General features: G+C 42.0%; 1 protein-coding gene across 4 annotated transcripts in view; it reads right to left on the bottom strand.

Annotated features, from left to right (window-relative positions):
* The window catches only part of Plcl2 (phospholipase C like 2), a 167200-nt gene that overhangs the window by 47100 nt on the left and 94937 nt on the right, over positions 1-25163 (bottom strand). For 3 of the 4 annotated variants that reach the window (XM_085833346.1, XM_029471172.2, XM_029471173.2), the window contains 2 exons: positions 21699-24185; positions 19162-19365 (listed from right to left, as the gene is read on the bottom strand). In XM_085833346.1, the coding sequence (XP_085689472.1) occupies positions 19162-19365; positions 21699-24185 (2691 nt within the window). Of the gene's footprint in view, positions 1-19161; positions 19366-20359; positions 21167-21698; positions 24186-25163 lie in introns of those variants that run through there. The other variant, XM_085833347.1, reaches the window with a different exon arrangement.

Genomic DNA, 25163 nt, shown 5'->3' on the forward strand with positions numbered 1-25163 from the left:
GAATGCAACTGCAGTATCAACTGCAGTTCTGTAATAATGCTGCATATGCAGCCCTGGAAATATCACTACATTATAGAAAACTGCACAATTAAAAATACAGGGCTTTATAAGAAAAGTGAGGTTAAGGGCACAACACAGAAAAACCTAAAGCCACACGAATCAATTAAATACCAACAGATGACAGCAGCACAACAGACCTTGAAAAAGCCCTGAAGCAGAAGTGGGCATTGAAGGTTACAGCTTGTGCCGTGAGCTGCTGTGAGGTACTGCAAGAAGGGCACCTGCAATCTCACAGACCAGTCAGCTCACAGTAACACACATGGATGCCTAGAGCTCCAAACAGACTCACGGAACCCAGGGAACTGGCAGGGACTTAACATTCAGTTCACCCGGGAACCGTTTTCTGGTTCACCTAGTGTTACTTACAGACAAAACTGCACATAAGGAAGTGTGAAATTTTAAGTTATTTGCAAAATGTTCTTAAACGTATCAATTGGGAACAAATTTGCATTTTCAAATCAAGTATAATCCCAGCATTCACTATAGAGGGAGGATACTTCTAAAGATTTTTTTTTTTTTTTGCTTGCTTGCTTGCTTCAATGAAGTGCAATTTTAATCCATTTTCTGTCATATTCAACCTAAGCTTGGTGGTGGTATCACACAAGCCTGCTTCCATAATGCACTCAGTTGTTCTCACACCTGGCGGGAGATGATGTCCAGTGATAAGTCAATGTGCAGTGGATTGGGAGTTGTGAGTGGCCCCTGGTCCCAGCCCAGAAAGCTAAGAATTCTCTACCTTTCCAATCTGCTCTAACCTTTTATATCATCCATGGGTGGTTTTCAGGGACTAGAAGAGGCTTTCATGGCACATAACCTTCATCCAAGCCAGGGCACTTCCCGAACCTCTTATGCACTAGATTGCAGCTTGCACAGCAATAACACTCCATTTTATATGGCTGAAATTCCACAATATAAAAAGCCTCTCTGACCACAGTAACTATTTCTATCACTTATCACTCTAATGTACACCTAAATTCATTCGCATATTTAGAAATCTCATTTACAGATGAAACTTCAAGACAGTTTCTGAACTGACTCCCATAAACAGAAGATAACATCAAATGCTTTTAATACACAGTATAGCACAGGCTCTTTATACTGAAATAATCAACTGAATTCAGTAAAAGTGTTATAAGAATGAATAGTATCATGCAGTCAGAATTATTTTAAAAAACCAGCCAGGATTCTTGCAAGATTCTTGCCAGTTGCAGTGGTAGCTTATGAAAGTAGATAGACCAACTGTTTGTATTTGTAATTTTTTTCCTGAGAGGCACTTCCAGAGTTAGCCACTAGAAGTCCTTAGTAATACACATTTGCTAGGCAGGAAGGTGGAGAGAAGGAAGCTAGGATAAGGGGAAGAACATAAAGAGGAAACTTGGAAAAAAATTCATTCCTCAAAGAATAAACCAAAGAAAATCTCAAAGAAGATCAGTTCGGCAGGGATGGAGATGTAGACAGCAAACCCCACAAAAGTCCTAACAGTGCAGCTTGGAGATCTAAAACCGAATGCACATGGTCCACGAGCACACCCTGCTATACAGAACAGCCTAAGAGAAACAAAGAAGGGCTCAAAAGATCCAGGGCTTCTAACTGTCCCCAAATAAATAGTTATAAAATCGATGTACTGAGATATTCATTTCACTATAAACTCCTAGATACATTTTAAATTTCTGAGTTTTAAACTTCAGTTCAGTTTTAACCAAAATATTAAAAATATAAAAATATAACATTTTAAAAAAATGTTATTTTCAAACAGAATTTCCAAAAATGTAAAGAATTTTAGATTTGATTTTATACTATCTCTAATTTTGCACAATATTATATTCACAAGGAAAATAAAAATGTTGAAATATGAACATTGAAACAGAACTTATATGCTGAAAAGGAACTCCATGGGATTATAAAGCTAACCCCACCCAAGCTATATAATTTCTACCAGCTCAAGAAGTTTTTCTGGTTGTGATTTTCCATATGGAGAGTACCAGGAAAGCAAATTCCTGTACATATAAAATGTACCAATTCTCTGAATACTCCATTTAACGATCAACCTGTTATGTTCAGGTGACCACTCTGGGGAATTGTATGTGTATTCTCACACATTAAACTAGTGCATTGCAGGAAGTGTCTTACAACATGCTGACCTTACAGATGAAGGCTCACAGACACCATCCTTTTGCTGGGCCTTTGGTCATGTCAGCCTCTTACCCTCTGCTTTCCTAAACTAACGATAGCACAGTCCAGGAAGCTTGGAACTTAGGTGCACAGCGCGCTCAATATCCTCGTGGCTAAGCACGGACAGCACGAAGGGGTGTGGCTAAGTGAAGGGATGGGCAGTCTGGGAGCTGAGAGGAACCTTTGACAGGATCTGTGTGGGCCGCCATGACAGTCCTGTGGGATACAGTCTCTCCTGGCTTCTGCCTTGGTATGTAACCCGGGCCGGATCCTTCTGTGTCCTTCAGTCTCTGAGCTTTAAGACAGAGAACGCAGAGGTCATACTTTACGTAGAGGATGGTGAGAAGAACAGCTCAAACCTGGCCTGACTCAGTCTACAAAAGGAAAGGTGAACCTGAGCTGCTTCCCCTCAGACTTGCTCTCTTTTTTTCCAGAGAGCAAGTTACTTGAGAGTGACAGGAACTTCACTCTTTCCTGTTTATGGGCCATCTAGAGCACTGAGTGCTTGTTTAAAGTTACTGTTACTAAATTAATTACATTTCAAAAACTCCATTTCAATTAAACATTGTAGTACTGTTATCACTGCCTATTTATAGCGCGTCTTGTCTCCGAGGAGAGGAAGGTGATTAAGAAACACCTAATTAGTTAAAAGTAACTGAACCAACCTCACTGTCTTTTCATTTGTTTCTCTCAGGTCTGGAGTAACCACACATAGATGTTAGTTAAGAGAGAAAAGTAACTGGAGACTTCCTCACAATGAGAAGCAAGACTTGCAGCACAGTGTATCACCCATGGTATCCCTGGTGCGGACAGAAGACCGCATGCAAAGGACTGGTGCACAGCCCTTACACATAAACCCAGATACTGCTCCTGTTGCTGACTGCTCAGCGCAAGTGTGGCAGATCTTCCCCTTTGTGACAGAGCCCACAGCCCACCCAGGTGCTGGGGAGGCCAACCTTCTGTTCTAAAGTCTGACTTTTACTCTGCTGCACAGGGGTCCTGATCTCTATGCTCCAAGTACTGAAGAACAGCTGCTACTCCGGAGCTTAGGGTGATGCTAAAATATACACAAGCATTGTAAATACACGTTGTAAGGCTTCAAGGGGTACAGAAAAATTTGAAAATTAAGAATGCCAATGAAAATGAGTAATATTTATTGAGTATTTACTATGTCTGGGCTCTTGCAGTTCTAGGAGAGGTGATTTCAAGACCATTTTGTAGATAATGAAATGGCAGAAGGAATCAAAGACATTCTTTGTCAGTACCCCACCAGCAAATAACGCAAGATCCAACCACCTCTTTCCTTTCTTTATCCTTCTGTTTCTTGTCATACATTGTATCCTTATATAAAAATACGCGTGTGTACAGTGTGTGTGTGTGTTCACATCCTCTATGTGCACAATGTGTCTAACACCTACCTAGGTGGTTTGTGCACTCTGTACTGTACCTTACTAAGAGCCATCCTTTGCGAAAATACCTCCAAGGAGCCAGCTCACAACAGCAAAGAAAAAAGGACAACGCTTTCCTCCCAAGGTAGGGGTGGGACTTCCAGGTATTAGGAAATGGGTCAAGACTCCATTCTCCAGAAACACAGGAGTGCAGTGTGGCGTCTCACTGGGGCCTGCTGGGGAGATGGAGGTGCTACAGCTGGGGAAAGATTTTTGGTTTTGTTTTTGTTTTTTTAAACAACTTTGCTAGTATATCTAGCCAAAGCCCATGCACACTCAAACTTCCTCTCCTCTCCTCTACCCAGTCCACATGCTACAACCACTGCACACCACAACACTGACTACGAATTAGCTCATGGAATTATCAGGGCAGCATCACTAAGCCTGAACACAGGTTAATGGACCCAGGACTGGAAGGTCCACAGGTGTTCACGCCTATCTTCACCTCATAAATGCTCTGATCAGCCCTCCTGATTTTGACCCCACCCTCCTGACTAGCATCTGGGGCTGAGATGTACCTCAGATGTCTTTGTGGTTTTGGTGAGACCACCGCATACCCCTCAGTGATTAGGGAGTCTACGTCTACTAAGATAAGAAGCATGTCCACTCACCATCAGAAAGGCATGTCACAGAATAAAAGGACATATTATCCCCCTTGACATAATCAGGAGCAGGGGTGGGATCCACATAGGCCCTGTGTGGGTGGGTGGGGCCTAGGAGGGAAAGGGTTTTCCAGGACTGGTCTCTGGCTCTAGCGCTCTCCATAACTCTCTCTTTTGCTAGACAGCTTGCAGAGAGCGGTCAGTCAAGCTTAAGTACCCTGAGAAGAGCCCTCTTCCCTTCCTAAAGGGAGGTGAAAGGAAATGAGGTTTTTGGCCCTAGCAACTTCATCAATTCCCTTTTCTCTACCACCTCACCCCAAGAAATGCATGGTTTGGCTTTCAAAAGAAAGCATGACTTAAATTCTATTATTTGATCAGTTCATTATCAGGCAGCCCAACGGCAACTAGAGATACCACTAAATATGTGTGAAGCTACACATATTTTGGTTAAGTTTTGTTGGGCTTTTACACAAGGGACTCCTTGACAATCACTATTTTCTTGACTCACCTATCATAAAAACAAACAAACAAACAAAAAGACAAAAAACTCAAAGCCCAACTTAGTCCCCATTGTCTCTTCTCTTCTGATCCATACCTCTAAGAGTCTTTGATTTCTCCAGGCAAGAAAGACTCAGCAAATGAAAACATTTTTCTCTTACTAGGTCTGCAATTAAATTATGATCTCATGGACCAAAATATCAAAATGCATTGAGTACATTAAATGAGAGAAACTTACAATCGTACCTTAGGCTGGCAAAGGGAGCTCAGAAGGCACACTATGCAGACTGTTCGGAGCCTCTTTGCTACGCTGACATACTGTAAAGGCAGAGTCAGTACTGCAGGCCTTGGCTCAGGAGTGACTCCTGCCAGAGACACTTGAAACTCCCACAGTAGGAAAGCATAACTGGTAAGGTTTAATGGTTGTGGTTACATATACTGAAATATAAAATTTACAAACTTCCACATTATAAATTCTTTTCAGTTACTTAGAAATGTCTAAGCCACTCTAAAACCAGTTTTCCAATATCTCCTCTAAAATATGTGACATTCAACTAAAATTACTTCAGATAATTTAGATTTGGTATGCCATGGGGACATTTTAGGAAGTTAGTGTGAGAAATCAAATACAGCTACTCTTTTAAGGAGAACACTTGTTAAGACATTTGTAAGTTTTGTTACGGAGGTATGGAAGAGTCAAATATACAATAACAAAAGTAGACCTTGACCTTAGGGAATTCGCTGAAAATCAGTGGGTGCCATGCAGTTCCGCCTAACTACAGTCAAATAACCATTTCTATTCAGAAAGACAGATTTGTGTTTTGTTTTGTCACAAGATAAGTGACATAGAAGCCAAAAGTATTTCAAGCCTTCAAGCCTCATAATGACATAAACAATGGAAAACTCCAGCTGACCTCTTTGCAGTGTAGGAGTATAACAATTATAAACACAGCCAGAATTATCTACATGGATTTAAAAATAATTAAGGATTCCTGTAAACAGATGAAGACCCTCCTACATAAAACTTCCATATAAAAATGTAACATCCAGCTATTCAGTAGAGAAATACATGTTTTAATTTCAATTGTTGTTTTTAAGTTAATTAGTAATGGAATCCTTACAATTAAACGTAATTCTTACTACGTCATCCTCGACCACTGAGGTGATGTGACAGTACTGTTCTTGTGGGTCTTGGTTTCTCCCATAGCAAACTGGTAGAGGGAGCTGAGGGGGAAACACTGTGACATGGAGCACTGGGGGCTGGGTGAGGGCTCAGTGGACACTGCGCTGACCACGGAAGCAGGAGACCCGAGCTTGTCACCCAGCACCCATCTAAAAGGCCGACCCCAGCAATGACCAGAATCCTAGGCAGAGACAGGCAGATCCCTGGACTGCACAGGCCAGCTGGGCACAGTCAAACAGACGAGCTCTTGTCTTCCAAAGCTAGGTGAAGATCTGAGGAAGACACCCCGTGTTGGCCTCCACACATGCTTCCACATGCATGCCCATGAAGGTACACATGGAACTGGTGCACACTGACATGAACACACATACAAACCTCCCCCCACTACAGACAGTAATTCTAGCACTTGGGGCTAAATTAGGAAGACTGCCAAGGTTTACAGCCCAAAACAGCTACAGCGAGACCCTGTTTAAAAAGAGAAAGAGGGAAAGAAAGACAGAGAAAACAACCACAAAAATTAAATAGAGCAACAGTGGGAAGCTGGCATTTCCCAGTGGGGAGCAGGCAGTATGCACAGGGCACACCCTCCTAAGAAGCCTGGAGAGCATGAGGGTGAGGGTAAGTCTTCCCACCGTGCAAACAAAAGGAAACACAATAAGGAACTGACAGGCAATGCTTAATTTGTCTTTCTTATGGACTACAGCCAAAAGCAACATACCAGCAAAATGAGGCCTTCCAGCTTTATTAAAATGTCAGTTGTTATTTATGAGAATACACCTGTTTGGGTGGCAAACGTCAGATTCCTAGTATTAACAGTGCTGTGGAAAGATACTTAATAACACTTGCCTGAGTTCATGACCAAGTGTGCAGGCCCAAGTAGGTGTGAACAATTACATTTACTTAAAACCAGTTCTGTAATATATGATTTGCCATATAAACTGGATATTTCAAAAGCCTCGTTTTTATGGAGTAGATTCAGTGTAAATTATTCCATTCCTTAGATTGCTGTCCTCTAAAATGTGTTTTCACAACAACAACAACAAAAAAACCCCTTATGTCACAAATAGAGACAAACTCACTGTTTTATTTACAAACAAACTCAAACCCATGCATTACAATTAATAGTGTGTGTGTGTTATGTAGACATTGTGTGTGTGTGTGAGAATATACATACATGTGTGTGGCTAAGCTTGAATGTTATTTCTCAGGATCTTTCCACCATGTTTTGTGAGACACTGCCTTTCACTGGTTTGAAACACAATCTTTATTAGGAGGCTGGCTGGCCAGTTAGCCCTAGGGATTCACCTGTTTCCTCTCCGTGCTGGATTGCAAGTATAACCACCGTCACAACTGGCTTCAAATATGCAAATGTATATGTGTGTGTGTATGTGTATATGTGTGTGTGTGTGTGTGTGTGATCTGGGTATCCAAACTCAGGGGCCGTGCTTGTACAAACAAGTACTTTGATGGCGGAGCCATCTCCTTATCCTAACACTAACAATTCTATGTAATTTCAATCTAGTGCTACTGAATTTCTCCATTGAGTATCATCTGCTCCACTACATGACACAGAAATAGCTGAAAAGAGATTGGGTTGGTTCCTCAGGACAGGGTCCTGCATTTCTAAAGTTAGGGAATAACATGACACTCTTAATAAGTAAAATTACACCATCAATGAAACTTAATCACTTTGACACAATAACGTATTAAACAACTCATCCAAGTGATGAAATCTTTGGCAAAAGTGTTTTTTATAAAGACATTTACATGTGTATTTCATACCAACTGAAAGCCACACTTTGACAATAGCACTGATAAAACATCATTTGCATAAAGTAGCACCATTAACTGGCCAGAGTGCATCCTGAATCCCACTAGCCCATGAGGGCCACTAGCAGTCTTAAGTAGCCCAGAAAGTGCATTCTGTTTGACAGTGCACTCCACCTGGGAAATCTCCAGGGTTTCTATCAAGGCCTTTGCTGCTAAAGGTGACTCAGCCACCTAGGAGCCAAAAACATAGGCCAAAAGATCAAAAGGACATGACCTCCTTGTAGGCTCAAAGGTCATGGGCAGCCAGGCAGCCCCAGGAGCAGGCTGAATGCTATGGTAACATCAAATGTGGGCTCCCGGCAGGCTACTTCCCTTGTTTTGTCAATTTGAAATTATTTGGAACTTGCAAACTGCACAAAATATACAAATTACTATATGACAAATGGCGATCGCAATCTCTGCTTCTTTGAGAAGAATTCCCCGACACAGAACTTACACAATGCACAAAACAGTTTGCAGAAGACAACGTCATCATGACAACAATGGCATAGCTTAAGATACAGGCAGATCCTAGATGCTGCACAATCATACAAAGGACCGCGTCTTACTAATATTTGTTGCTTTTGTCAATACGCAGTTCTGTGTTCTGGTGCTGGAGAAATGAGATGACCAGCATCTACGCACGAGGCAAATGTGTCTTTCGGGTTATCACCACCATCACCTTCCCCCTTTATTCTTGGCAACTATCTGACTTTATACAAATCACTCATCCAGATATAACAAACAGATGCCATTTTGCCAAGATGCTGGAAGAAAAAGTATTATTCATCTGACAACAACCAAGACACACAGAGAATAACTCAGCTCTATTTTTTCCCCCCTCAACAGTCATAAAACACACTTTTTAGCTTGCCTAGATCACCTAATGTTCTACTTCCTGCTACTCCTGCTGACTCCTTTCTGGATCGCCCAACCCTTTTTCTAGGTGATATTTCAGGAAGAAAGTCATTAGAGTGATGTAAAAGGTGGGCTGCAGCAGGGCAGGGGAAGGCCAAAAGGCTCAGTGGCCTGGTGGTTGCAGAGGGGTAAAGGGAACGGTGTGAAGAAGTCGCTTCTCATGCATGCACACTGTGTGGAGCACAGTAGGTACTTTCCACATATTCAAAGGATGAGCTACAGAGCTTAGGTAACTAAGCACCGAAAGGTTCCGTTTCCTAGACGTTTACTCACTGAGTAAAAAGATCAGCTTCAAAGCCAGGACCTGTGAAGACACCATCTTCCAAATTATCTTATACCAAGAAGCTGGCGAGAGTCCCAGAGGTCTATCAATTAGTGTTATCAATTTCCTTTACCTAATAAAGACAGGGCAAGAGGTTTCCAGTTCCTAGATAAAAGAGGAAGTAGAGGTGGTCTCCCATCTCCTGTGGTCAAGTCAGAGAAACTTTTGAGGCAGCTAGAGGACCCTTCCACCTTCCTTCACAGGCTAAGAGGGTAAAGAGGGAAACTGTTAGGATTCAGATGGGCATCTCGGGTATGCACGAAAAGAAGACATGTAAGACCACAGCTCTGCAGAAACCCAGTGTGCTCGGAATGAGTGGAAGAGAAGTGAGTTAAGGTGGGAGATAAAGAGCTGCCCAACAGCGGAGCAGCTCACTCTAAAGCCAGTCAGCGAGCCAGACTGAAAACTTAGGAACATTCACTGCCCCAGAGAAGGAGAAGACTTAGCTATTGCTTTTCACCTGGGTTGAATATTAAGTCCTCAGAATCTGTCTCAATGGCAGAAGACGATAAAAGACTGCAGTAGAAAAATGACAGGAGGAGAACATACCCTTCTCGGTGTGTTCAGAATCTAGTGTGGACCATAGTTCACAGAATAAACTACACAAGGAAGCTAAATCCATCCCCATAGCTGCAAAAATAACCAGTCCATAGTGATGTATAGAAATACAGACTTATAAAGATGTATGAGTCCCTCTTAAACAGAATTTCCTATAGGGATCCTTGATAGAGAAAATAACTTGGTAAACAACTTTAATGGCGCCTTAAACCCACAGAAACAATATACTTGTTTTACAATAATACAAAATAAGTCTAAGGGGGCTGATGATATGGCTCAGCGGTTAAGAATACCTGTTCTTCCAGCAGAGAACTCAGGTTCATTTCCCAACGCCTCCATGGTGATTCAAAACTATCCCCAGCTCAATAAGGGATCTGAAAGCATCCTCTGACTTCTACCAGCACCAAGTGTGTACACGGCATGCGCACACGTGCACACACACAAAAACACACATAGGAAAACACTTATAAAAATTTAAAAACCACTTCTAAGAGAAAATATGCAAGATAAGGTTTGAAGGAATTAAGGAAGAATACATTCATACTCAGTATGCGATTTGGTGGAAGCATGGGAACTGATTTCTCTGCGTTTTGCACAGGAAGAATAAAAGACTACAATACTCTAGTGTTCTTTTGCAAAATGCATAAGCTTATTTCCTGGGCTTTAGGTTTCTGATGAATTTTGTGTGTCTGTCTCCCTAGATGAGTATTTGATAACATTCATGGAAATAGAACATTTGAAAAAATAAGTCCTTTACCTTTAAAAAGTAATACCAAAGTCTTAAACAAAGAAGCAAAACTGAAGACCCTATCAAGCCCATGGCCTCACACTGCCCCTCGAATTCTCTAGGCAGTCCTGCTACAAATGAAACCTCCCAAGAAATACAAATGTGCTAATCAAGGGCTCCAGCTTGCCAACCACAGACGACTGGGCAGTACCACACCTATCAATTACTAGCTTCCTTAGACATTTTGAATGATGCTGTCATTATTTTGGACAATACATTGGATTGCTGCATACAGGTTGGGCATCCCTCACCTAAAATGCCTAGAACCATAAGTGTTTTTATTTTTAAAATATTTTCATACACTTGCTAGTTGAGCATCCCCAATTTAAGAATCCAAACTCCGCAACAGTCCACATCTGGACTTGGAGATTAGGGATGCTTAGCACTGATCACAGCCTCTGATGAAACCATTTGAGAATATGTTGAGTCCCTTAACAGAGACAAAAATTGGACTTAAATGATAAAAACTGCTATATGGTATGCTGGCTGGTTTTGTATCAATGTCACACAATTTAGTCGTTTTGAAAGAGGGAAACTCAATTAAAAAAATAACCCTACCAAGTTGCCCTGTGGGCAAGGCTGTGACTCATTTTCTTGATTGATGATTAACGTGAGAGGGCCCAGCTCATTATGGGCAGTGGGTACTATAAGAAAGCAGGCTAATCATTTCTCTAGGTGCTTCTCGCTATTCAATATCCCTCAGTTGAGAATTCTTTGTTTAGCTCTCTACTCCAGTTTTTAATAGGGTTATTTGGTTCTCTGGAGTCTAACTTCTTGAGTTCTTTGTATATATTGGATATTAGCCCTCTATGGGATGTAGGATTGGTAAAGATCTTTTCCCAATCTGTTGGTTGCCATTTTGCCCTATCGACAGAGGTCCCATTTATCCATTCTTGGTCTTAGAGCATAAGCTATTGGTGTTCTGTTCAGGAAATTTCCCCCTGTACCCATGTGTTCAGGCTCTTTTCCACTTTCTCCTCTATTAGCTTCAGTGTATCTGGTTTTATGTTCAGCATCCTTAGTCATCAGGGAAATGCAAATCAAAACAACCCTGAGATTACATCTCACACCAGTCAGAATAGTTAAAATAAAAAACTCAGATGACAGCAGATGCTGGTGAGGATGTGGAGAAAGAAAAACACTCTTCCATTGCTGGTAGGATTGCAAGCTCGTACAACCACTCTAGAAATCAGTTTGGCGGTTCCTCAGATAATTGGACATAGTACTACCTGAGGGTCCAGATATACCTACCACTCCTGGGCATATACCCAGAAGATGCTCCAACATGTAATAAGGACATATTCTCCACTATGTTCAAAGAAGCCATATTTATAATAGCCAGAAGCTGGAAAGAACCCAGTTGTCCCTCAACAGAGGAATGGATACAGAAAATGTGGTACATTTACACAATGGACTACTACTCAGCTATTAAAAACAATGAATTCATGTAATTCACAGGCAAATGGATGGAACTAGAAAATATTATCCTGAATGAGGTAACCCAATCACAAAAGAACACACATGGTATGCACTCACTTATAAGTGGATATTAGCCCAAAAGCTCGGAATACCAAAAATACAATTCATAGACCATATGAAGCTCAAGAAGAAGGAAGACCAAAGTGTTGATGCTTTTTTCAGTCCTTCTTAGAAGGGGGAACAAAATACTCACGAGAGGAAATACGAAGACAAAGTGTGGAGCAGAAACTAAAGGAAAGAGACAGCCCTACCTGGGATCCATCCCCCTATAACAGTCACCCAACTCAGACACTATTGTGGATCTCAAGTGCTTGCTGACAGGAGTCTGGTATGGCTGTATCCTGAGAGGCGCTGCCAGAGCCAGACAAGTACAGAGGTGGATGCTCGCAGCCAGCCATTGGACTGAGCACAGGGGGTCTCCAATGGAGGAGCTAGAGAAAGGACTGAAGGAGCTGAAAGGGTTTGCAACCCCATAGGAAGACCAACAATATCAACCAACCAGCCCCCTCTCCCCCCGCCAGAGCTCCCAGGGACTAAACCACCAACCAGCCACATATGTAGCAGAGGATGGCCTTGTTGGGCATCAATGGGAGAAGCCCTTGATCCTGTGAAGGCTCAAGGCCCCAGTGTAGGGGAATTCAAGGGCAGGGAGATGGGAGTGGGTGGGTGGGGAAATACCCTCACAGAAGCAGGGTATTTTCCAGGGAGATGGGAGGGGGGATGGGATGGGGTTTTCCTGGTGGGAGGCACTGGGAAAGGGGATAACATTTGAAATGTAAATAAAGAAAATACCCAATAAAAGAGAGAAAGAGAGAGAGAGAGAGAGAGAGAGAGAGAGAGAGAGAGAGCGAGCGAAACCAGGGTGATCCAGCCACAAGGTACAAGCCATAAGCCATTAAGCTGTGTTGCTCCATGACTTTTGCTTCAGTTTCCGCCTCCAGGTCCCTGTCCTAACTTCCTTGGATGATACAAGTACAACCATAAGACAAAATACTCCCCTTCCTCCCCAACTTGCTTGTGGCCATGGCGTTTTATCACAGCAATAAAAACCTACCCAAGAAAGAAATTGGTTCTGGGTCATAGGGTACTGAGGAGAGAGACCTGAACAGATGTTCTGGGAGAATTGTTGTAGCATTTAAAATTTGGGCTGGAAACGCCATTGAGTGTTAGGAGCTCAGTGTGATGTTTTATGTGAGCTCAGAAGATAAGAGTGTTGTAAGAAATGTAGACAATAGATTATGAAATTTCAGAGGGAAGTTTTGACAGTCCCTTAAATACTCTATTGGGCCATTCAATATTCTGAATAAAGAGCTACTAAAGTGAATCTTGGCATTTCTGAGACAATCTACTAGTCAACTGGGGCTGAAGAAAAATCTATGATTAAAAATCAACCCGTATTATTGAGGCAAAATCTGGGAAGTGTTTCATCAGGGTCAGCACACAGCAGCTGTGGTTTGGAGTGGACCAAAATTGTACTTTGTGCTGGAGGTCTAGGATTCTCCCAAGTAGTAATAGTTCTGAAGGCATGAAGGGGTCGTGAAGAGCAAATAAAATTTGGCTCGGTGAGAAGCCAGCACAGGCCTTGTGGAGGTGTAGGAGGAACAGCAGAGAACACTTCAGGGATTGTGGGGAGAGAAAGAAGCTTGTCACCCTGTGGTAAGCTAGAGTCACTGAAGAGGCCAGCAGGCCATTGGTGAAGGTGCAGCCCAATTACAATGGAGACCCCAGCATTTTTGAGATTCTAAGATCATGCAATCAAGAATAGCAACAGCCATTGAAGCAGAGCTGACTTAAGCCTAGGAACAAGCTATCTATACTGCAAATAGCAGAAGTAGAGAAATGGAACCTTTGAAGCCCAGGGGAACATGAATCTCAGGCATGGTCAAGCACTGGATTTTGTATACTATTGAACTCTGATTTCTCAATGGTTTGATTGTAACTGTGGCCAGGTGCTTCCCTCTTGAAGAAAGGATTTCACTTATTTTCTATTTTACAGGAGCTCACAGTTGAGAGATTTGAACTTTTAAAGAAACGTTGGAGTTTATAAAAGAGACCGGTTAGTTTGAAGAGACTGGCTATTTTAGAAACTTGGATATTTTGGAGTGTCTTTGAAAGTTGGCAACCATATTGAATGTTTTTAAAGAGATGAAGTTTTAAAGACAGTGAGACTTTTAAGTTTGGAGTATGTTTTATATTACAATATTGACATTAATATAACATCTTGGGGACAACAAGCAAAGAAAAGTTATGGTTTAACAGTGATGAGTTTGTATGTCAAGCTGACAGGGGTCTACTGTGCTGGCTAGCTTGACACAAGATAGAATCATTTTGGGAAAGGGAACCTCAGTGAGAATTATTGGCTAGATTCTGGGTATGAGGGAGACCATGTAGTTTTCACAGAGCAGTTTCTGTGAAGACATATAAAGGCATTAAACTGGATCAGAAACACTTATATAACCAACAGTGTGTGTGAGCCTTGAAGCTCTATAACGTAGAAATTTCTAGTCTCCTTGCTCCTGACAACACATGACAGCATCATCATATCATCTTGTAACCATTTCTCTCCCACTGGCAACTGAGAACTGAGAGCACTGCAGGTCAGGTCTGAGCTTTTGGAAGCATCACGAGCTGAGCGTCTCTGGCCACTACAAACCATGGGTTTTGTACCTTTTGGCAAGATGCACTTATATCCATAATTATCACTCCTCCACTCCCCAACTCTCTCCACTTCCCTCCCTTTGGGTCAATCATGTTCTAAAAGCATAACGTTCTATCTGTCTTTTATGCAGACATTTTCATCTGTCCATAGAGGTGACTCCTCTAATTGAAAGGATCTCTGAATTTCAAGAGAGTGACAGAAGGAGTTGTGAAGGAGAGTCCTGAGGGAGATGGAGATCAATGGTAACCTTGGATGGAGATGACCAGCAACCTTACTCAGGTCACCTCTGACTGGATCCAGATAGCAGGCTGCACTAACCCTGAGATGTGATTTTCTCCTCACTGAGCAGAGCACTGCATGTAGCAGTGGCAGAGAAAGCACACAAAGCCCTGTCTGTGGCATAAACACAAGGTTCCCGATCTCTGTGCTGACTATCAACACTGCTGTGTGAAGACAGGCTTTCACTTTGCAGATTTAAAGAACAATTTGTCATATAATACATTTAATCATGTTTCCCTCCCCAACTCCTCCCAGACACTCCATACTCCTACTCACCCGACTTTATGATTTCTCCTCACTTTGTTTCAAAAAAGAAAAAAAAAAAAACAGAAACAAAAAGAACTCACAAAAAAGAAAATAAATAAATAGAGACAAACAGTAAATGACCAATAGGAGAAAAAAGCTCATGTCAGGTTTTGATCAATGAAGGTCTGTGAGTTTCTTTGTGGTTTAAGCTTAAGAAACTTCTACAAATACGAACTATTCATTTGATCTTCCATATAACTTAGGGTTAGGAAATAACTAGACATGAAAAGTGCCTCAAACGTTTCCATTTTTACTCCATTCTCTTATTTTTCTAGAGAATTCAAAAGGAATCCCAGCATAGGCTTCTGAGTTGATTTTATCATACGTCTTAGCTTCTAGGAACTACATGGGTCCCTGAAGACAGAATATACTCATGGTGGATAATGCAGGCCCTCTGGTACTAGAATACTATGTCCCCAATGGCTTCAGACACACTTGGCCCTGACCTTTATACTTTATTTAGATACATATTTTAATGTTTGAGAACTCCATGCATTGTATTTTGATTATATGTACCCCCTTACAACTCCTCCCAAATCTGCCACTCATTCCATACCACTCAATTTTCTGTCCGTGCTTTTTAAAACACATCTGACATAATCAGTGTTGGCTATATACTCTTGAGTGCGTGCTCATCAACGGGAGCATATTCCACCAACCAGGACCTTAAAGAAACCAGGACCACACTCTTAAAGAAAACTACCTCTCCATACCCCAGGAGCTTTCAACTCCCAAAAGCTCTTCAGCAGATGGGGAGATTTCATGACCACCTTTCTTTCTGTCTTGAGCTTGCAGAGGTCTTGGGCATGATGTCACAACTATTCTGAGTTCATATGTGCAATTACACTGTTCTATCAGTAAACACTGCTTTGTTGAAGTCATTGACTGCTCCTATCTCTTACACTCTCCCTACCTCCTTTTCTGCAATATCCTTGAGTTTTGAGGTGGTGGTGGAGGTAGTGGTGTGGTGGTGGAGGTGGAGGAGGGGGAAGAGGAGGAGGAGGAGGTCTGTTATAGATGTCCCATTCAAGGCTAAGTTCTCTGAAGTCTCTTATTCTCTGCACTTTAACCAGTTGTGAATCTATGCTATATTTACCATCTCTACAAAAAGAAGCTTTTCTGACAGGTGTTGAGAGATACACTAATCTGTGAGTACAGCAACATTCATTAGGTATTGTTTAATACAATGTCCATTTATTGTAATGATAGCAGTAGATTTACCTCGAAGTCATGATTACCCACAGGTTCTTGGCCCTGAATATGGTGTGAGGTATGGGTTCCATTTTATGGAGTGGGCTTTAAATCAAGTCTGAAAGTGTTTGGTTACCGCTATAACCCTCATGCCATTATTGCACCAGTAGCATATCTTGTCAAAGCAGTCTTGCCAAGTTTATAGGCAGGTGAGCTCCAGGAGGATTTTCTCCTCAGCCACCTTCCTGCACTATGAAAGCTAGGCAGGGTTGGGGCTTGATTTCTTCACATTCTACAACTCAAGTGTGCAGTGTTTTACAATCGTAGCTGTACCAGTTTGAACTCCCACCAGCAACAAAAAGGAGTTCCCTTTTCCTTTACATCTATCCCAGCATTTCACATCATTTGATTTTTTCGGATTTTAGCCATTTTGACTGGGTAACATAAAATCTCAAAACAGTTTAATTTGCATTTTACTTTTGGCTAAAAACGTTGAACAATTTAAAAACAATTACTTAGTTGTTATGTTTGATATTTTGAGAACCTCTGTTTAGCTCCAAGACCCATTTTTAAACTGGTTTAATTGCTCTCTTGATGTTTATATTTTTAAAAATTCTTTGGATATTCTAGATCCTAACCTTCTGTCAGATGTGTAGCGAATAAAATTTTCAAAAAAAACCAAAAAAACCAAAACCAAACAAACAAACAAACAAACCCCCAAACACCTCTGTGATTAAAAAATAATCATCTAGAGATGTTTCCTCACTCTGATTTTATGGAATACTTTTAGAAAAACTGCTGTTAGTTCTTCTTTTAAAGAGTGGTAGAATTGTGCACTGAACACATCTGGCCCTAGGCTCTTTTTTTCCCAGAAAAATTTTAATTACTTCTTGTATTTCATTGGACGTTTTCCAATCCAGTCTGTTAGTATGTGTCTGTCTGTTAATTGAGGGATTGAGATCATTAATAACAAGAGTTATTATTGAACAACTTGTATTCATTCCTGTTGTTCTGTTGCTTTCATGGTGTCTTATTACACATTTTTTTGATTACGTGCTCTGACATTGGTTATTGCCTCTACTTTCTTGGGTGTGTTTAAAGCTCTCTTCAAAACTAAGTGTTCTTTCCAGGGGATGATACGCTCAGCAGCTTGTCCCTAGCAGGAAATGCTGAGTCCTTTGAGTGTCCTTGAAATCTAAGCTGAAAGGGAAGGAGAGTAAACACCAAACACAATGTGTGACTAAGGTGATAGCTGATCTTCACTCTCATTTTGGTGGGGTTTACAATCATCATGGAAGCACAGCCCTAAGTTTGTCTATAAGGAAGTTGAACAAAGGAGGGAAGAGGCACCCTGACTGTGAGTGGCTCCATCCCATGGGTTGGTGCTCTGGAGTGAATGAAAAGGAGAAGGTAGTAATCACCTCTGATGAGTCTTGTTCAGAGGAACATTTCCCCAAATTATTTTTTTCTGCCGCCTTTTCTCCAGTGATGTTTATCAATATACCAAGAAACCAAGATTTCTCTTAACAGTGTGGGAAATGCTAGCCTTTGATATTTGGACATCCCTTTAATCACCTAATCCCCTTAAATTACAGCTTTCACTAAGTTATAAAGCAGTCAGAAGGGTTCTAGATAAGGTGAGTGATGACAATCCTATAGTCTCCTTGAACCTTGACTGGTGTTTGGTTGGTTGGTTGACTTTGGGTTTTCAAGACAGGGTTTCTCAAGAAGGAAGTCCTTGCTGTCCTGGAACTTGCTCTGTAGACTAGACTGGCCTTGACCTCATAGGGATGCCCCTGCCCCCATCCTCACCCCAACCCCTGCCTCCTAAGTGCTGGGATTAAAGGCATGCACCATCGCCTCAACCACTACCACCTGGCCTTAGCCATCATTTTTAGAATGGAGGAGGCTGTAGCAAGGCACTTATCCCTGAATATCCTCAATGGTAAAAGGCGACAGCCTGGCCTACTTGAGAGAAGACTGTCTAGCACCACCAAACTAAAGGAGTCACTGCTGATACACAGCCAGTTCTTACAGCCTCGTCTATATTAGAAATTTGAAATGAGTACCGTTCACAAATTGAATTCTTCCTTAACAGGCCAGTGAAATTGCTCAATGGTGAAAGTACTTGGTTTGTAAGCCTGAGGACATGAGTTCAATCACTGGATTCTACAACAGGGGAGAGAGTTGTCCTCAAAGTTGTTCTGTGACTCAGGTAGACATGATATGGCACACCAAGTAGCCCTTCATCTGACTCACATAGAAACACAATATGAAAAACTCTCCCTCAGAGTTTTGAAAAATTATAAAGCACAATAAAAGAGCAGCATCCAACTAAGAAAAATGCAAGATAAATCTTAAAGGTAAAAATGTAATATTTTAGGTGTCCTGAAGGTAACTCATTAACACTAAGCTGATTACAAATGAAGGCGCCTCAGAGCAGCTGCCCCAGGAAGGAAATTACCACACAGCAGCCTTGTGTGATGCGAACATCTGCCCTTGATGGGATTTCAGACACATCTTGAAAAAAAAAATCTAATTTATTACTATATTGGGTTGAGGGGAAAAGTGGAAACAGAATAAATCAATGACTAGAAAGGATTAAAAGTTTTTGGTTTTGTTTTGTTTCTAAATCACATAAATAGGAAAATGCAAAAACATTCATTAGAAGCTGATTCAGATTCAGGTCTTAGGAAGCTAGTGTTTAATCTGACTGAAGAAAGGATCTCTGAACCCTGCTTTCTAGCAGGGATGCAACACAAAACTCTTTCAAAAACACAAGGCCAGGGGAGACACTTTTCCCACATGAGAGCACGAAGCATGAGACAGGAAGCTAACGCTGTGCACATCTGGCAAGGCATCCTCTGACACCTCTCTCCACAGAACTCACCATGTCATAAGTCGTTACAATCTTCTTCAGCACCTCAGGCACGATGGCTTGCAGCTCCATGGTGGGGTAGGGTTCACTAAGGTTCAAGACCACCAGGGGGTTATTGTCAGGCCCCAGGAATCGAGGAGACACGGCCAGCATGCACTGCATGAGGTTGGCCACGGAGGAGAGGCCACACAACTCCTTGAATGACACCACTGCATTCTGCAAATAGAAAGGAGACCCTTGAGTCATTGTGATGGCTATCCTTGGTTGTTAATTTGACTACATCTGGAATGACCTAAAACCCAAATGGCTGGGCATACCTGTGAGGGAGTTTTTCTTAATTAAATAGCTTCAGGTGTGAAGACCCACTTCTAATCTGGATCAGATCTTTGAAGTGGAAAGATACATCTTTAATCCAGATCTTTTGAGGTGGGAAAATCAACCTTTAATCTGGGCTACATCTTCTGCCAGAAATCTTAATAAAGGGCATAAAAGAAAGCATTCTCTTTCTATGTCTTCTTTACCTCACTAGTAAGTCCTTTGCAGGCATTAGAGCCCCCTTCTTTAGGATTCCAGTGCATAATGAAGAACAGCTGAGACACGTGGCCTGGTAAACTGAACAATTACTGGTTTCTTGGAACTTCCATTGGTAAATAACCATTGTTGGACTAGAAGGGCCACAGCCTGTAAGCCAGTCCCCAAAGAAATCTAATATATAATGTAATATAATATAATATAATAATGTAATAACATCATACACACACAAACACACACATTTTGGTTAGAGTATGAGTATGAGTAATATAATATAATAATGTAATAACATCATACACACACAAACACACACATTTTGGTTAGAGTATGAGTTGGGTGTGTGACTCTAGGCATGCTTGTGGACAGAGCAGGTAGCTAGAAGGTACAGATCTGGCTCCTAAGTAACCTGTGTTCTGGAACTAAGTTTTGAATTTAAACATTTCATTTTTATTAATATTGCTTTAAACATGACTGTCAAGCTATGGAACATTTTGTTTAAAATCATTTTGTGACCATGGTATAGAAATAAATTACTGTGACATCTAAAGTGTGTTCCCCCAAGCAGCCTGTGATAACTGTTTTCTTCACAGCATATCCTGCATCTGTCCCCTCAACCCTATCTCCCCTTTCTAGCACCCACTCTTAACTATAGCAAAAGTCCCTGGAGGGCAGGCTGCTGTTGATTGGTTCCCAGCACGCTCTCACAGCCAGCCAGACTTCAGAGCAGCTGCTATTCAGCACCACTATCGCAGCCCTCTGGGCTTCAGTAGAGACGGGTCCTGAAGGCAGGGGGGCTGAGTCCTAACACATCCCGAAGGGAATTGTGTCCCTTATGTCCCATATGTGCACCAGCAGCCACAGGCAGGGGACAGTGTGCTTTCTTTGGAACTGAGGCTTTGCCAAAACGCATGCACCCTCAACAACGAAGAAACCATTCCAATTTTGATTATGCTTTGCCCTTGAGAGGAAGACAATAAATATCGTGATTGCAGGCAACTGTTCTTATTCATGAAGTGGCTATAGAATTAGGTAGGAAACATATATTGAAAGTGTTTCTTTGGTTAGAGGAGTGCTAATGTCATTCTTATAATAGTGTTTTAAGAGAAAACAAATGGGATGGAGAAATGACTCCGTGGTTAAGAGTATTGGCTGGTCTTCCCAATGACGTGGGCTTGACTGCCAGCACTCACATGGCAGTTCACAACCATCTTTTAACTCTAGTCCCAGAGGATCCGATACTCTCTTCTGGTCTCTGAGGGTACCAGTCATGAATGTGGTGCACAAACACACATATATAAAAAATAAGGATGATGCATCTTTTCTTAAAGAAACACCTCAGAGTACTTACCGCATGGAGCATGTCACACACTGCTGTGAGCTCTGTGAGGAAGAACGAGGGGTCTAGACCAACTTGACTCGCCAATCCTGGTACACAGCTAGATATGTGGCCCATCCTTAACAGGTATACAGTTCCTAACTGACTGCTCTGAGACATGTTATTTTAGAAAAAAAAATCATCTTAGGTCTTTCATGAGTACATTTACCATATATATTTTATGTAAATAATTATCCTCTAAAATCACGAGTACACTGGCTCATTTAAATGTATCTACGCACCAGAGCTCCATAAGAAAGACCCAATCCTTTTACTTTAACCAGTTTCCCTCTGACGGGTCATTAATTTCTGTTCCATCTAAGAAATAACAATATGCAGCAGCAACAACAGAGATTCCCGTGAATACCATATTTTAAAACATAGCAGATAACTGGCCGTAAGAGGACCGTGGGTAAGCAGCTTACGAGTCAGCAACAAGACCAGTTTATTCTAGTGCGCAATCAGTATGTCATCAACTACCGCTGTTGAAATTTAGATGTTGAGAAATGAAACTAGTAACAAACATGCTAATAACCACTTGAGATTTACAAAAGTATTTAAAGCTAAATACACTGCTATAAAAAAATACATATCCGAAAATCATAGGCATGCACAAAGTAGAGATGTAAACGTGAGCACACACCTGCATGTTCTCTCTCAGGTCCGTGGCGTCCCGTATGGGGGGCTGGGCGTTCTTGAACACCTCATCTACAGTTTTAATCCACAGTGTTCTCAGAGAGGCGTATTCCCGGGACTTTTTTCCTTTCCTCACGGAAAGGCCCCGTTTGTGAGGCTTCCCTCCTCCTCTCCTGTTAGTAATAGCCACGTGGACGAACAGAGAAGCGTGGGCGAGGACCTCTCCAGTCAGGGATTGCAGAGGCACATGGCGGTAGCCCGTCTGTAAACACTCGAAGGGAATGGTGTACTGGCCGATGAACTCATCGCCGATGTAGTCGTCGTCCAGCACGACAAAGCGCACCATGGCTAGTTCAGGGAGGTTAATCTGAAACTCAAAGCTCTCGTCAAAAATAGGAGCATCTCCATTCTGGTTGACCGTTTTTGTCCTTTGCTCCGCGCAATCAGCAGGAATTCCATGGATTTCCACATAGACATAAGGGTCCACCACGTCACCTTTGGCACCTGACCCTTTGGGCTTGGGAAAGTTCTGGCCGCTGATGATTTTGATGTGAAGCAACTGAGGTGACACTCCAGGGACAGAGTCCTTGGTGTTGGCACTGAAGAAGGAGACTTCTTCCCTCATGATGGCAGGTCGAAGGACATAGCCACAGTTTCCATTCTGCCGAAACCAGCCAATGTTTAGGTCCATCATCAGCCCTGGAGTCTGGAAGTTCATGGCTACAATCTGACAGCCGCATTTCCAAAAATCCTGAGGGTTCATGTTACTGGAGTCGATTCTCATTGGACTAGGGAAGACCCTGGCGAGAAAACGCTTATTGTAATTCACGAAGTCCCCGGGGTTTTCATTGGCGTATTTACTAGCCAGTACTTCATTAAAGGAGCACACTTCCCAGTACTTCTGCACCTGAAATGACACCTGAAATTCCTTGAACTGGACGGATTTACAGATGCTGACCAGTTCGGACAGTTCTTTGCAAAGCTGAAATCGCTTCCCAGGCACATGGTTGGGTTGTTCCACGTTCTCTTTCCCCATCCTCTGAGACATCTCTGCTCCTTCATCTTCATCAGTCACATCCCCTTCCACACCGGAGCAATTTGAAGACAGCTTCTTTGCTTTGATTAGTATTTTCCCTTTCAGGACATCTGGGGATGGTAGATAAGATTCCTCCATGTTGGGGGATGTAGTATACAGCTTGTCTCCTAAAATTTTCTTCATGTGTTGAACCATCACCTTCTGTTGTTTAATAGAGCAGTGGTTTTCCAAACATAAGATGAGAGGATACTCAGAAGCAAAGAACGCGTACTTGTTAATGATGTCGATGACACTGCGGAAGACTATCTGAGACGTCATGGTGTGGCCTGTGTAAATCACAGGCTCATTATCTGGCCCATCCCACACATCCAATTCAACACTCCTGCAACCCATTTTCAGAGCGCGGATATATCCCGTGATGTCAGAGGGACCCCGGAACTGATCCTCTATTAAGTATGTATTATGAGATGAGTTTATAAAGTAATGAGACAGAGGTTGCTTCATATCCTGACAGACCTTCTTATGTTCCGGATCAAAGATGTAACAATCAGGTGACATCAGGTAGTTAGTGAATCCATCTATGGAGAGCCAGCCCTTTTCCTGGCCTTCTTTGGATGGCTCGTATTTGTGAATAATTTCCAGGCTTATTTCCTCATTGATATGTGCTACACCCTGTTCTGCCTCAAGAAACATCATAAGGTCCTTGGTATCAAGGAATTCTTTATTGCTTGAAAACTGAACTAACAGGAAGTAAATTTCAGGTCTAGTACAAAGTTCATGAAAGACCTCAATAAATTCCTCCTTTGTGATTTCAGTACCAGCTTTGTCCTTTGATTTATGCAATTCTTTGAACTTAAGCTCAATTTTGCTTGTTTTTAGACCAGGATTGAGGTTTCTGATACACTGGACAGCATGACACAGAGTTATATGTCCAAGACCATCTACATCAATTTCACTAAACATTTGTGAAACCCAAGAAGTCCTCATGTTGTCTTGGCTACTTTCTAGCATATCAAGTGTATGTTTCCCATAAGAAATCAGGTAGCGAAGTCCTGTCACCCAGATGTTTGCGACATCTGCAGAATTGGCAACCAAATCAAGTGACTCATAATTTTCTCCATATATGACTGAAAATGCACAATCTTCAGAGATCTGCTCAGAAATGCCATTGCTGCGGAATATATCTGTGTTCTTCCCTGTTCTCACTTCCTTGATAGATTTGATATCAATCTTGGCTTTCTCAGAATCCTTCTTAGATGGCTCCCACCTCAGGCTTTGCATGTCGGCGTCCAGCAGAAAATACCGATGGTAAATTCTGGAGTTAGAACGAACCTTTTTGAGTTCGGAGCCCTCCACCATTGAGTTGATACAGTCACTTGCGCTGCTGATCTTCTTCTCTGTCGGCATGCTGCTGAATGACACCGTCTTCTTCCGCTCCCTTTTCTGCTTCGTGCCATCCTGGAGGGAAGAAAAGTGGGTTAGGATGAGATAAACATAGGTGTTCATGTTCAGACTAAGAATTAAACTTTAATTCCCTGAGAAGCTGTGTACTGTGATTTCCTATGCGGATCTTGTGATGAATGACGCTGTTCACCTTTCATTTAGAAGAGGCCTTAGAGTGCGATCTAATGCCAACGAGCAAGAAATCATTGCTTAATAACCACAATCCCTATTTGTCAAGGAATCTAATTCACAGACAGCAGACACTTATTTATACTGGCTGTATAATTTTCAGAAAATGCAAGACTCCTTGGCTTACAAACTACCAAGAATTCCAAGGCATTCAGGAGAAGAACATTAAGCTCACTGCAGCACCCATTTTTGTGTGGGGCCTTTGCAGCCACAGCACTCATGTGACTGTGTAGACACTAATCTCCCACATCAGTGTCTCCTACAGGCTCAGCACTATATGCCTCAAAACTCACCTGACTACTTGGTTAAACCGCAGGTTTCTGAGCCTAGAGAATCAGATCTCTAGAGATGGTGGCAGGAATCTGTACTCGGGTAGCTCCCCACATGCTGGGCGCATAGACTAAACTCTGAAAGACTTTTGCCAGCCTCTTGGGCTCACTAGTGCATTTTGACTATTTTATTTCTGGACTCTATATATGACTAGGACACAAATGATTAAGTATGAACCCACAAAGTGTATATTACATATACACTCGAATTCCTGGCTCTTCACAGTATCACAATGAGGTCCTGCACACTTTGGGCAGATGTGGACTATGATTATAGTCATGTTGGACATGAGAGAACTTTTAGATTATAGCTGGGGTAGATCTAAAATTATAGAGTTAGAGATATGAAAAGCTGTATCTAGCATCTGTATCTAGATGCTGCTGCCCAGGAACCTCTGATAAAAGCACAGGTTATAGTGCAATCCCGTGAGAAGCTTCGGGGAGCACCTATTCTTCGATAGTGTCTGTCTCTGCA

Source organism: Mus caroli, unplaced genomic scaffold (genome assembly GCF_978045245.1).
Source record: "Mus caroli unplaced genomic scaffold, Mus_caroli_1 scaffold_18, whole genome shotgun sequence".
Classification (NCBI taxonomy): domain Eukaryota; kingdom Metazoa; phylum Chordata; class Mammalia; order Rodentia; family Muridae; genus Mus; species Mus caroli.